Here is a 13,898-nt window from a genome sequence, read left to right on the forward strand (position 1 = left end):
CTGCTCAAATGAACCACATCAGAGAATGTAAGAGGAGAAATCATGCTCAAAATTTCATTTACTATATACATAAGTGTTTATGACACAGAAGATGCCAGAAATATGTCTTCTCAGAATGAGATAATGCACTTAATTGTTTTTAAGTATGATGCTTTCTCAGCTTCATATGTAATAAAATAGAAGTTAATTTTGTTAAAAAGAATTGACAACAATGAGCGCTTTCAAAATATAAAACACTGGTAGATTTATGCACATGTGTAAACCAGAAGAGCTGTGAATATTTAATGGTTTTCTTGCCTAAGCAGATAGTATTAGTGCAAGTAAGAGGATTCTTTGCTCTGTAAAGAAAAGAGCACAGAATTGGAGATTTAGGAGCAAATTGTTGTGAACTATCAGTTTTACCAATACTAAGGAAGCACCACACATAATTTAAAAAGGTGGAGGAGGGTAAAAGTTCCAGGCATCAACAAACAAAATTCTTGTACCATTTGATGCTATGCTCTGCTTTCGATGTGTTTTTTTACTTGTATTTTCCCACCCTTTTGTCAGGAATTGCAAAGGAGCCTCTAATGGCAGATTGATGACTTCTCTCAGTACCCTGATAAGTGAATGTAGTTGGGGATAATTAGACTTTTTAGATCTCTGCTCATCAGGCTCTGTCAGACACCAAGAGAAGGCCAGACTCCTACCTCAGCTGTGCTACTGTGTTCTTTTACTTACTCTGGTAGGCATGCTTTTGAATTACAATTTCAGTAACTATCTGGTGCTGAAATAGCAAGATGTTCAGACATTCCACAGCATTTCCTGGAACAGATAATTTATTTCTGATTTTCTTGCTCGATTCAGAAAGTATCAGACTTGAACTCTGTTAATTTTACAATTACTGATTCAGTCTACATTTTGATTTTCAACAAACAGAAAAATAAGAATATTCATTGTACAGAATTCTGTGAAAAGGGCTCTTCATGCAACATAATTATCAGCTCTGGATGTCCTTGTAAAATAAATTCTGCTCTTATGAAGGTGGCTTCTTTTACTGAATCTAAAGATCTCCTTTGGGAGTAGCTGTATGCAACAAATAAAGAAAGCTTGGAAGATGGGGTTTGAGAACAGTTTGTTTGACCCAAAACTTGTAGAAGTTGATCTCCTCATTTCATAGTTCGCATAGCAGCAATTTATGATACTGTTTTTGTGAAAAAACAAGCCCTAAAATAAGGAAATACATAAACCTAATATTTAAAACTCTAAAAGAAAATATGCATGAGAGCTTTCTATTTGTAGGATGTTACCAACTTTTCTTCATGGTGGCATCATTCATTTTTGAAAAGAGTTGGGTTTGTTTTAATAAAATAAACATGAAGGTCTGATTCACTGGTGACATATGCCAGTATAAATGTGATGGAGAATTACACATTAGCATTCCATCAATTCATCTAGAAGTTCCAGCTGTCACCAGGGCATAGTCGATCTTCTAACAGCAAGTGAGAAACTGTGAAGCAAAAATTACTTGCAAGCCTTAATTTTGGTAAAGCATTGCTTAGCTTAACAGAGTACGTATGAGTACAAAAAAGCAATTGCAAACTTAGTACTGTGGTTCCATTATGACATTACAAAGGGTTGTCAAAATATAATTAAGGACTCTGAAGTATTTCTTGTATTCCTAAATCATTTCTTTATCAAATGACCTTTGTATTTTCTTCCTCTTATTCTACATATGGCAGAAATACACTAGTGTGTTCTGTGTTCTATTAGGGATTATGTCAAAGCAACGTATTGCACTGTGTTTGGGAATATTATATAGTATTTTACTATCCTGCTGCACATGTTTTTAATTTGATATTAAACTCATGCTGGCTTATTGTTTTTAGTGATCTTCATGCTGTATTTCAGCTTTGAATTCCTGTTCAATTTGTTGCAGATCCCAGTAGTTTCACTAGCTTTAATAAAAAAAAGAAATTAAGAGTTATAAAAATGTGTGTTTCATCAAGCTTATTGTGACTTGAAGATAATGCTGTGATGTCTAAGACATTAGTCTTTCACAAGGCTTTCAAAATATCAGAGATTCTTTGAAAGCCATTATCAGTTCAGAGACTGGTGATGTTTTGTGCTAGATGCTTGAAAGTTCTGTAAACTTGAGCAGACCTGGGAGATTTGGATCTCAGGCTGCTAGAGAAAACCTTCAAAATTTGTATTTCCCATTATAAAGTGACACTCCTGAACTGAAGTTTTACTTCAAGCAAATTTATATTGTAGCAGAAAAGGTTTAGGTTTTTTATATTGAACTGATGCTGGCATGAAGAGCTGTGCTGGTATGTTACTCTTTCCTGTAAGTGTGAGTCAAGTTTCGAGGAGAGAAGGAAAAAAACCCAGAAAAAGCAGCAGTTACATTCATTAGAGTATTTTGTGTACTGCCAGTAATGTTACTAATGAGCATGGCATGGAAGCGTCCATTCTGTTTTTGAGCTTTAATTCAGATTGACAATTTCAAAAATGCTTTGTCCGTCCCTGCAATACTGTAGGATTTCCTAATATAGTTTTTTACTGAGATCCATCAGTAACATTCAAGAGCTGTGAGCTGCTGAGAAACATGTAAGAGAATCACGTATTTTCAGAAATACAATCCGGCTATATTGCCCAGTATGTCTGCTAGTGATCATTTGCCAAAAAGAATGAATATCCATTTAAGTATAAATATACATATGTGTCTAATTTCCCCTGAAGATGTTCTGAATTTTGTAGACCATACTATTAGTCTTTGAGCAGAAAACAGTTTTGTTTTTAATAAACTTTATGTTGTCTTAAATCGCTTCCTGCATAAAGATGTTTCCAGCCTTATAGGTTGCAAAAATATATTCAATCATCTCACTTTTAAATATGTCTGCATATAAAAGTATGTGTATGTTTGTAGTTGATGCAAAAACTCATTTGCATTTATCTGGTGTTCCATCTCAAACTTCACAAAGCTGAAAAGTTCTCAAAATAGCTGTATGAAATACATCATTGTAGTTTTCCCCTTTGTGGATAAGGGAATTGGTGAAGATAAATGAAAGACTTAGTTCTTGTAGTGACATTTGTTTGTCTTATTGTGACATAAATATTATTTTATATGCTATGTTTTATGCTTTTCTGTCTGTATACTATTTGATGTTAAATAAATTAATCTGTAATTTAGGCTTGACACATCCCCATCAAGACTAGAGTTATGACTTAGAGTGTCAAGTCTTTGCCTCTTTTAAGCAGTGACTTGTAGCTGTGATAGTTCAGAAGCATTTGCAGTAACCTAATATTTGCAGGTCACCTCAGGTGGCTTTGTGCAGTGTAGCTTTTATCAAAATATTTGTCAGACAGTTCTTGTAAAAAGGCTTTTTTGGGTACCAATGGAACAATTTACGGGACTACAGAACTTGCAAGGGGGCATAGGAAAGAAAGCAGAATAAGTTCCTCAGAGAAAGGTCTGGTATTTTGCTGAAATAAATTTTCCCCAAGCATTAGCATACTCTGAAGTTTAAAAAGTAATCTAGTTTCTGAAATAATTTCACTGTTCTTAATCTGTGGATGTCTCAGAAGCCTTTCTACCCCTTACACTATTTTTTACATGGCTGTGGCTTTATACTACTATTTTACTGCCATTTTCTTTTAACCATTCATGATATAAGTAATCAAGCACACATCTTTCACAGTAGCATTTTATAGTAGCATTTGCAGACAACACTAAAGAGATATCTAAATGTTTCTTTGACATTCTACTACCTTGAATGAGAAAATGTCTCCTGTACTGAGTAGCAAAATTTGGAAAAGAAAAAACAGTGTATGGACAGTGTGCTGTGCCTTTGAAATACTGAGTGAAACTAAAAGCATTGCTACTGAAACCAGTGTGGAGTCACCACAGTAAATGGAAGAATGGAATTGGCCTTCCCTGTTTCAAAGTCTGTGTTAAAATCCCCTTGCTGAAAATAGGTTTAAATACAGCAAATACATGTTAGCTGCAAAACCTTGTTTGGATGTGAGCTGTGCAGGTTTGTTTGTTTACACAAATTCGGCCTTTATTACTTTAAAGTAAATGTGCCTTGATGTGATAGCAGGTACAGGCCAAAATTCTTCAAAAAACAGCCTTGTTTTGAAACTAGCCCTTTTGTCAAATAGATGAACAGAGAGGGGTGGGTTTTTTTGAATTTCAGTCGTCTGTTTCTGTGTAGTTACTACTTTTTTGTAGAGCTGCACCCTGTGCAGCATCTGTTAATGAAGTACATAAATCTCCTAGACTCAGCTGCTGGTCAAAGGAGGATCTGCCTGATAGATATTTGGATGCTATTTTATCACACAGTAGTAATGCAGACAGCAAAGTTGAAATATCCAGAAGGCCAGGGAGCTTGGAAGATGTATTTTGATGACCATAGGTACTTCTCCTGTAGGCAGTGAGTGGTGGTGGTGAATCTCCATTGCTCTGAAACTCCCCCCTTCCCTTGCTTTCATCCTTTGTCTGTTTTCTCCAAAATACTTGAAGTTCAGCCTGCCATCCTCATCGAAAAGGTTGTTTTAAGTCAAACAAGAAAAGATTAAATAAGCAAAGGGCACTGTCATTTCAGCTGAATCATCTACCAGGCTAGTAAACAATCAGGGAAGCACCAGAGGTGTTTGAATTACAGAAGCCACTGTTCAGGTTTTAGGTTAAAAAATAGCTGAAACACTGGAATATGAACTACTGTTCCCACTGAGGAGCTTTTTTCTTACTAAGCTTTTAGGAATAAATGAGAGAGCTGGCCTATGGATAAAAGTCTACCAAAGGAAGTATAAAAAGTACTTAATGGTGAATTTTTTATCTCAAAAACTGGAAAAAGGATTTCATTAGTTTGATTGGCAAAATATGTATTTTTTTTTTTCTTTTCAATTTCTATTGTGTTAGGAAAGAAACCCAGAATGTAATTTTATAATCCCAAAGCAGTTTTATAAGCCCTAAATTTCACTGGGCTATATTGGTCTTTCTTTTAAGAATCTTTTTTCTTTTTTGTTTTTAATTTTCTTTTCCTCAAATTTTTATTTAATTCTAGGGCATATTAATTGCTTCCATAAAGTAGAATGTTGTGATTGAGTTCAAGGCATCAATGCCCAAAGTATCTCCTTAGACCAGGGTGCCAGAAGTATATGAGTATTTTTTGAGCAAAATAGCTCTGTATTTGTACATTCTGCTTATTGGCTGCTTATGGGTGCAGTTCCCACTGGCTAGTGCAGAAGACTCCTCTGGAGTGGCACTATGCCACTGTTATTTTAATAAATGGAGATAACAGGGGGTTAAGGAGTGCTACTTACTTTTCCCCATTTGTTTCATATCCCTTTCAATGTTCGATGCAAAATAAAAGGCATGAAATCTGTAGAAATAAAAACAGTTTAGAGCTATAAAATTTTTCCTGCTTCAATAGTTTGACATAAAAATAATGCAGTTCTTCTAAAGAAAAGGTGGATCAATCAGTGTTGAAAAATCTTTGCACTCTAGTTCTTGTTGTTGTAAAATTTGAAGGTAGCCTTTAATTCTTCTTTGTCTTCCTGTTTACCAAGCATTATTTTCATAGATTTTTAATTCATTGAATTCCTGTGGCATCATTGCTGTTGAATATAGTGAATACTTATTAAAAAAGGTACAAGACACTAAATCAACTACACTTTCTTTTATTATCGAATCTTACAAGCTCTTGAATCTTACCAAAAATCCCATGACTTAAAATAAATATTTTCTTCTATTGACAGCAGACTCATTTTTGTCTATCCCATAGCTACCATGCTATATATTCACTTTTCTGTTCCTTGTGACATAACCACTCAACTATTGAGTGAATGCTGATATAGAAATGCAGCATTGTTTTTTAAATCCCACCAGCAGCATGCTCTCACACGCACATGGACACACACACAAAAGTATGGATATTCCTAATGGAGAGGGGATAAAAGAAAATTCTGCTGTATAGTCATTTAGTACAGGATCAAGTGGGGAAAAAAAGAAGAAGAGGAAGAAGTGGGGAGGCTCTATGAAGGTAAAGGAGTGCAGAACAGCCTAACTGAGTTACTGGAGGATGAGGAGTTAATCTTGTTCATGCTATACTTTTTAGCAGGGCCTGTTATGATAGTGCAAGGGTTACTGGTTTTTAACTAAAAGAGGGTAGATTGAGACTAGATATATAGAGAAGAAATTTTTTACAATGAGGATGGCAAAAAACTGGCACAGGTTGCCCAGACAGATGGTGGATGCCTCATTCCTGGAAACACTCAAGGTCAGGTTGGATAGGCAACTTGTTGACCAGCAACCTGTTCAAGTTGATGTTCCTGCTCATTGCAGGGAGGATGGACTAAATGACCTTTAAACCCTTCCAACCCAAACTGTTTGGTGAGTCTAAGATAGCATGTGATGCTTTTTCAGGTCTCAGGTGGACTCTAATGAGACAGGGATCTGCTGGAGGATGGGTGGAAGAGTAGGAAGCCTCAACCAGTCTGTATCAAAAATGTCTCATTTTTGAGATCTTTTATAAACCAAATATTGAACACTGAAGCTGATATGATGTTGTCATTAAAAATATTGTTAAAAATCATAGATTGAACTTCAAAAAATCCTGAGACTGTGGTGGAAATATAACAGTAATAGTAAGAAAAGCTCCCTGTTCAGTCTGCGTTCTGAATTTTGATTCTGTAGGGCCCACATCAGTTGTTTTATTATGTCTTCCTGCATTTCTGAGTGCCAGCCAAAAATTTGTGTGTTTCTGTGTTTTTGAAGTAACCAAGAGACTGTGTTTTTATCATCCTTGCAGTCTTCCTTCCTTCCTGTTATTAAAATCAGAAACTCTGGTTGTTTTCTTATAACATGAGAGATACAGAAGTACTAGGTTTTCTCATCTGTCCTCTTTTACCAGCTTACAAGAATGGAATTTCCTTGTGGTGTTTTTTGGGTTTTTTTTACAGCATTGCATCAAATCTCTAACATCATCAGTAAACTTCTGCTTATCTAACCAAGTAGGAGAATAGGAAGGTGCACTGTGGACAAGGCAACGAGGGCCAAGATTCAGGAAATATGTGTATTGCAGTGCATTGAGCAGTAGGTGAACGTCAGAAGGCTTCTGACTTTGCCAGAAGCCATTTTCTTTTCTTTAAGAATGTGCCAGTTTTTTCTGTCACCGTAAAATTGGTCTTACTGGCACATACAGCAGCTGCTTGACTCACAAGAAACGGCAGGTTCGAATCACAATGTTTACTTAAATTAATTTGTGGAAATAGTAAAGCTGATCCTTGTTTTTTCATGCTCAGGCTATGGGTACGTAGTCACATACCCTCTGTACCACGGAACCTTTGTAGGACCCTTTGTGTTGTTCTGTAGGTTTTCAAAGAAAAACATTATGTTTGTCTGTAGAAGGAAGGGAAAGGGGAGAAGATGACAGTCTTACTGATTAATCAAAGAAAGAAAGTATGTCAGTGTGAGGAAGAGGAGATGCCCTTTAGCATCTGCTTGCCTGGGACACTGGGCCTTGTGCTTCTTCCTGGGCACTGGATTAGTCAGTCAGCTGTGACCCTTCTGCAGCTTCTAATGTGAGCTGATGGTTTTTGTGAGCAGCATTACAAATTTCAAAAAAAGCACCCCATCCCAACATCAGCAAGAGCACTGCATGAGAAATCAATGTCTAAATTACAGTCTAAATGGTTTCTTGACATATTTTGGGTAGACTGTGTTCTCCTGCCTGTAATTTATAAACTTGTCTGGTTTATATATTGCTATAAATCACTGACTTCTGAATACAGTTGTTTGAATTTACAGCAGGAGTCATTTAGAATTTGCTGTTGTGAATGTTAACTGAGCTGTTTATCTAGATTGCTATATAAATCAATTTTATATTTCTCAGCTTAAATAATTTACATAATGTTTTTTAAGTCAGTCACCATTATTGTGTCAAAAATTCAGGTTTCTTTTTCTCTGCTTAGGATATTTTAACAAAAACTTTATACTATACGGGGAGGAAATGAAATATCAGTAAGAGTCTTTTTAGAGGTGGTTGGTTGAAGTTTTCATCGTAAGTCAGTCATATTACAGGGGAAGAATAAAACATGTAAAAAGAAGGGACTTCAGGAGTAGAAACTTTTCAGATTCACTGAAAATTCTTCTGAGTACTTGCAAAATTGATGCAAGGTGAAATGTTGGCATTGTAAACTAGCATATGTAAACACTGGCTGAAAACATGACCAAGTTCAGCAGATGCCAAAACCACACTGCTCAGTAGTTCAGAGCTTGCGTAGTGGACACAAGACTGAAATGAGTGTAGGAACTTTGAAATAGTTATGAAACACAGTAGTGTTTCATAACACTCTGTATAACCTCCTATGATTCACCATATCTGATCCTAATATTTAGTAGCAATTATAGGATAAACTTGGGACTGTTGTTCCAGTCAGATTCTTGTAATTTATCAAAGTCATGAGTCAGGTTTCAAAGAAAGAAAGTTTGACCTTTGTATCTGATTATTTTGTTGTTATGTGCTAAAGCCACCTTTTACCCTCAAAGTAATCTGCAGTATTGAATTAACTTAAGCAATGTATGGCGTGCTGTTTAGTTGTGAAAACATGATTCAACTAAGCTGGCAAATTGATTCCCTTTTTGGATTTGTCTGGATGACACTGGAATAGCTGGCTCACTTTTCTGCTCCTCTCTGCAAGGCTGCTGTTCCCTTGGGCTGCCAGTCACACTGTGGGTGCTGTAGTTGCTGGTAGGGATGACTGCACTGTATGCTTTTCGATCCCAAATGACAATGAAGGCTGAACCTTGCAAACTACATTCAGTTTTCCAGCTGCCAGCTTGCTTTAGCCTGTGGCTGTTGTGGTGCAAATGTAGGAAAGAGTGACTGTGTCTGAAAAGTTACTATTACCTGTGTCTTCCGTGGTAGCTCTGTGTGATGGGAGCTGTCAAGTTTGACATGTCATGTTCCTTAGGAGCTGTGAAGGGGGATGATCCCAGTGGGACCTGGGACTGTCACAGTCCAGCTGATTCTGTTGGTTGGTTGTCACCAGCTTGTGCTGGGGACTGGCAGGTCCTTTTTACAGAGGCATCATATGTGCTGTCTAACAGTCAGGAAAAATCTGCATTCCTCTGTCCTGACTGTGGAGCTTTCTACAGAACCTTCAACATGGCTGTTTCTTTGAACCCTGTACTGAGAATCCCCAACTATTTTCAGTTCTACTGTCCTATCAATGCTTGGAGCCTTCTGGGTGAGTTTACAGCAGAACTTCCTGTATTATGACTGAAGGCAGGTCTGTAGCAATAGGAATGTGGAGAAAATATATCTGTAAGAGAATTTTGATAATTATGAGTGTTTGTAAAACCAATATAAGTCAACTATTGGCTTTTTAAGAGGTCTCTGAATCTAACTTTTGCAAAACTATATAGGTGGCAGTGGCCTCAAGGGTAGGATACGAAATTAGCATCTTTCAGGGAATGAATTATAAAATTCCAGCTGTGTGAAAAAAATCATGCTGATCACAGTTAATTCTAAGGGAATCTTTTCTGTTGAAGACTGCAAGGATCAGTCTCCTGTTTTCTAGTACTGCATTCTCTTGCCCTTCTATTCTATTCTGGAAAATTTCATCAGAGAATGGAAATGGGATTTTGATAGCAAAAAAGGGGAAAGAAGAAAAAGGGGTCACGTGTTGGTAATCCTGAACATAGCTGTTCTTTGGACTTGACCCTGATTTCAGCTTTGTTCTTGGCTGGCAGGTGCCTGGAGGCCTTTCAGTCTGCTTTAGGAGACCTCGTTTTAAAAACAGTAGTATTTTTCGCCTAATTATGAATGCAGATTTTGCATGTGTTTGAGATTTACAAGGCCTTGCTTATGTGAAACAGGCTATAAACTCTCCTTGGAAATGTATAGTAGTCTGGAGTAGATAATTGCACTTTGAGAAAAGAGCCTCTGTTTCCAGTGAAAACACTGTAAAGTTATTTCAGAAATGCTCTGACCTCAGACGTTTCATATAACTTACACAAAATGCTTTCACATTTGTTCGGCAGCTCACGGTTTGATCTCTGCCATCTCATAAACGAAAGCACAGAAGTCTCCCCGGGAAAAAAGCAGCAAGTCTATGCTGTGGCCTACAAAACTAGTGTTATTTTACTCACTCTGTGCTTTGTGTCTGTACCCTTAAACAGAAGAAACCTTGCCCTCCTTTAAACAAATCTGTCTCCTAATCACACCCCACGCCCACAAACCCAACTTCCCCTCAGATTTTTCTTCCTCCCTGCCTCCACTCAGTGTACATACAGTAATAAACTCTGCAGTAAAAGCCTTGGGAGAATTTCTCAGCACAAATGGAAAGAAGATGTCAAAGGCTGAGGATAGGAATTTTCTGTTTAAAGTTGCAAAAACAATAGAGGGCAATTGAAACAGTGGGGGAAAAGCCAGAGATGGGTGAACGAGCCATGAAAGTATTGCATTAATTTTTATTTTCAAGAAACCCCACTGGTTCTCTTCACTTGCATCCAAAAGAGCTATTTTTGTTTGCAATTGTTTGTTTGTTTTTCAAGACTCTTGTGGAAAGCAAAAACATTGAAAATACAAGGGAAGAGACTTGTGAGAATGTTCACACCAGAAGTGCTTTTGTGGGCTTTTGGAAAGCTGTTTTTAACTCCTGGTACAGTAACCTTGTCAGATACATGTGAAGACTTATATGAAAAATTTGTGGGCTGGAAAGGTGACTTGATAGAGATGATGGTGTATGCCACTTAGGGAGAGAAAACACCGAACAATGAGACACAAAACTAATTCTGATTATGATGTGCACAGGTCATTTTCAGAAAATCCTGCACAGAAAAAGGAGGGAAAAAAAAGAGATATATGATTCAGTCTTACTAAAAAACATGTATGGGTATGGACTGTGCTTTCAGAGAACTCTGAACAGTGGAAAATAGGCAGGGTAGGGGCAGGGGCTGCTTGTGCAGCTGGAGATGGCTGAACATACTGCCAGCAGTTGTACCAGGGAGACAGTGCAGTAGCCCTCCAGATCTGGTGGCTGAACCACTCATGTGAGCTCTAACTTGTTTCTGTTTCAGTGAGCCAGCTTAGTTCAGGCAGCTGATGTGATCTCTCCTGTCTTAGCTTCTACCAACAGGCAGAGTTGTGGCGAGCACCCCTCAGAAAAGTTATGAGCCAAAACCCATCAGAAGCAGGGCCACTCTTGGGCATAAGAATGGCATTGAGCATCTAAATGAAGGCAGCAACAGCTCCCGCAAGACAACATCTGTTTACAGTCTCAGTCATGTCATGTTATCTATAATTTCATGCCTAAGGCCCAAGAAATTGGATTCTGACTGTAGCAGATAGGGGTCATGCTATTTGCACTTTGCAGCCAGTAAGATATTCAGAGCCAGTAATGGCTTGATAATTCAAGGAGGTAGAACACGTGAGCACAGCCTTTCACTTGTGCTCAGCGTTCGCTATGGAAAAGGCAGCAACAGCCAGCACTGAGTTTAGTTCTTCCCATCTTGCAATTACTGTGTTACTGATGGTATGAATTTGCAAATTCACGAGCTCTGTGGCATGTATGTGAAAGTTTTAAAGCAGACCTGCTCTGCTGTAATGTCACATCACAGTACTTGTATGTGGGGACTGTAGCTAAAAGGAGACAGGGCTGCGTGTAGTTTTTGGTATGTAGTTCTGTGAACATGTGAACTGGGAAAAGACAGTAAAAGTATAAAAAAAAAAAAACCAGATGGAGAGACCTTAAAGGTGCAGCTAGATTGTATTTATTCATTAAATTATTTTGTTTAATTTGTTTTTAAAGAGGCTAAGTGCTTGCAGGGCAACACAAAGTGGGCGGGGGTCATAGTTAATTGAGCAGATAGTTTCCACTCAGCCGGCAGTGAGCACTGTCCTTCCTGAAGGAGTCGTAGGGACATCAGGAGGCAGACTTGTTTCTTTGTCCTCGGCAGCAGACAGAAGACATGGCAGACCATGGAAGGAGAGGCATATGCTTTAACTCCTTGAGTTACTTAGCAGCAGATGCTCTTCTCTGGCATGCATCAGAAGCCCTTAAAACTAAGCAGAAAACTGGCTACGACAGGGATTCTCAAAGACTTTCCTGTGGTTGATCAAATGTTTAATACACAGCAGACTGACCTCCATTCCACTGCATTTATGTGAACCACGTGAATTTTTGCCCGTGTTGTTGGCGACAATCTCTTCTTGTTCTGCATGCGTACACCCTCACAAACACACACACTGCCACACACTCTCTTTGTGTTATAACAGTGAACCATGCTAGCTGGAATGGCTCCTTCTTTGTTTACAGCTGCTTTCATATGTATCTCAGGTCCTTCTTTGTAATGAAACGCTTGCATATCTTTTAGAAAGCTGGAGGTAGAGTCTGCACTGTCTCAGCAGCCAGTTTTCTGCAGACTGATGGCGTTTTTGTTCACAGGATACTAACCTGAAAAACTAGTGGTTTAGAAATCTGCTGCTAGCTTTCTGGAAAGTGCTCAATAAAAATAGAATATTTGTGATTCCATATTTGTGATTCTGTCACTTTACTGTTTGTTGGGTGGTAAGTAACAAAAAGTTATACTCCTGCAAAATCATGTTACACAAAGAGCTCATTTTGACTAAACAGTATGCTTGAGACTAAACATCAGTATTGCCAGAAAAAGGAATGAAAACCCTAATTTTAGATTTCCTAATCTATTTTTCTTTGACAATCTAAGACAAGGAGGGTGCCAAAATACAGGACAGATTTATATGTATTTGAGTTTATTAAGTGCACTTGCAAAGAACTTTTACAGTCTTAGAAAACTTTTGTTATCTGATAGGAGATAAACTATTGTCCCTAAGTGAAATCAGTAGAAATTTTGCCATTTCAGGCATAGTTTTGCTTGTCTAAGTAGACTGATTCAACACACAGGATTAGCAAACTATTCAAGGAATAGCATGCAGTTCCTATTATTAGTACAGTGAAGAAGCCATCTCTGGAATAGCCCGGGCATTTGGAGTTAAAAATTTTAAGGAAATACATAGTTGGGAAGAAATTGCAGGTTGGTGCAGACCTGTTTCTTGCTGCATCCCAGGACTTCATCAGTATCAGTAATTAATCTTTGCCTTTGTTTCTTTCAGGGCCCTCCTGGTCCAAAAGGCGAGAAGGTGAGTTGATGTTCAGGTGATTCTTACAAGGTGACTGGAAAGCCCTCCCAGCATGAACTCAAGAGACCGTTTGTATTGATGCAGTGAAATGTTAGATTATGTAAGAGAGCTGGGTAGCACACAGATGCTGTGTTAAACCTATCATCTCATCTTTCCACTTTGCAGGGAGATCAAGGTGATCAGGGCCCTCGGGTAAGCATCTTAAAAAAAATGTTACACTTCCCCTTCGCTGAGTAGGCAATTAGCCTTTAGTGCAAAACTAAATTAAAATACACTGTCTGAGCTAATTATGCTTATTAGCTGCATTTACCCTGCATGTTGAAGTGTCTGCAGGACAGTAATACTGAACGTGAGCAGGTAGTGTCTGGGAAGATTTGAGTGATTCCATAGGGTACAGTTTCCATTATGGGTGGAAGCAGGTTTCACAGTGATTTTGCTCTGCTGTATAAAGCTGGCTTTCCTAACCAAACCATTCAGTTTCCCCAGCAATGTGTTCACGCCATGCATGGGCTTCCACAATGCAGAGGGCCAGTGGGTTTCTAATAAATGTACTTTTGGATTTCATGTAAAATGTAGCTAATATTTAGTGAATTATAAAAAAATATAATGGATGCATGTATTAGCTTTTTTCTCTGACATATATGTATTTAATATTTTTAATAATAGCAATATCATCACCTTGTAGTTACAATCCAGACAGTTAGAACATGGTTTAATTTAGGAAATGTAAAGGTTCTTTTAATTTCTAAA

At 37.8% G+C, this 13,898-nt stretch overlaps 1 protein-coding gene across 1 annotated transcript in view; it reads left to right on the plus strand.

Moving 5' to 3' along the window:
* The window catches only part of COL25A1 (collagen type XXV alpha 1 chain), a gene marked incomplete at both ends in the record, with an annotated part of 297,729 nt that overhangs the window by 187,071 nt on the left and 96,760 nt on the right, over positions 1-13,898 (plus strand). Inside the window, 2 exons of the mRNA XM_082281981.1 lie at positions 13,122-13,148; positions 13,314-13,340. Of these exons, the coding sequence (XP_082138107.1) occupies positions 13,122-13,148; positions 13,314-13,340 (54 nt within the window). The remainder of the gene's footprint in view (positions 1-13,121; positions 13,149-13,313; positions 13,341-13,898) is intronic.

Source organism: Coloeus monedula (genome assembly GCF_965178545.1).
Source record: "Coloeus monedula genome assembly, chromosome: 5".
In the NCBI taxonomy this organism is placed as follows: domain Eukaryota; kingdom Metazoa; phylum Chordata; class Aves; order Passeriformes; family Corvidae; genus Coloeus; species Coloeus monedula.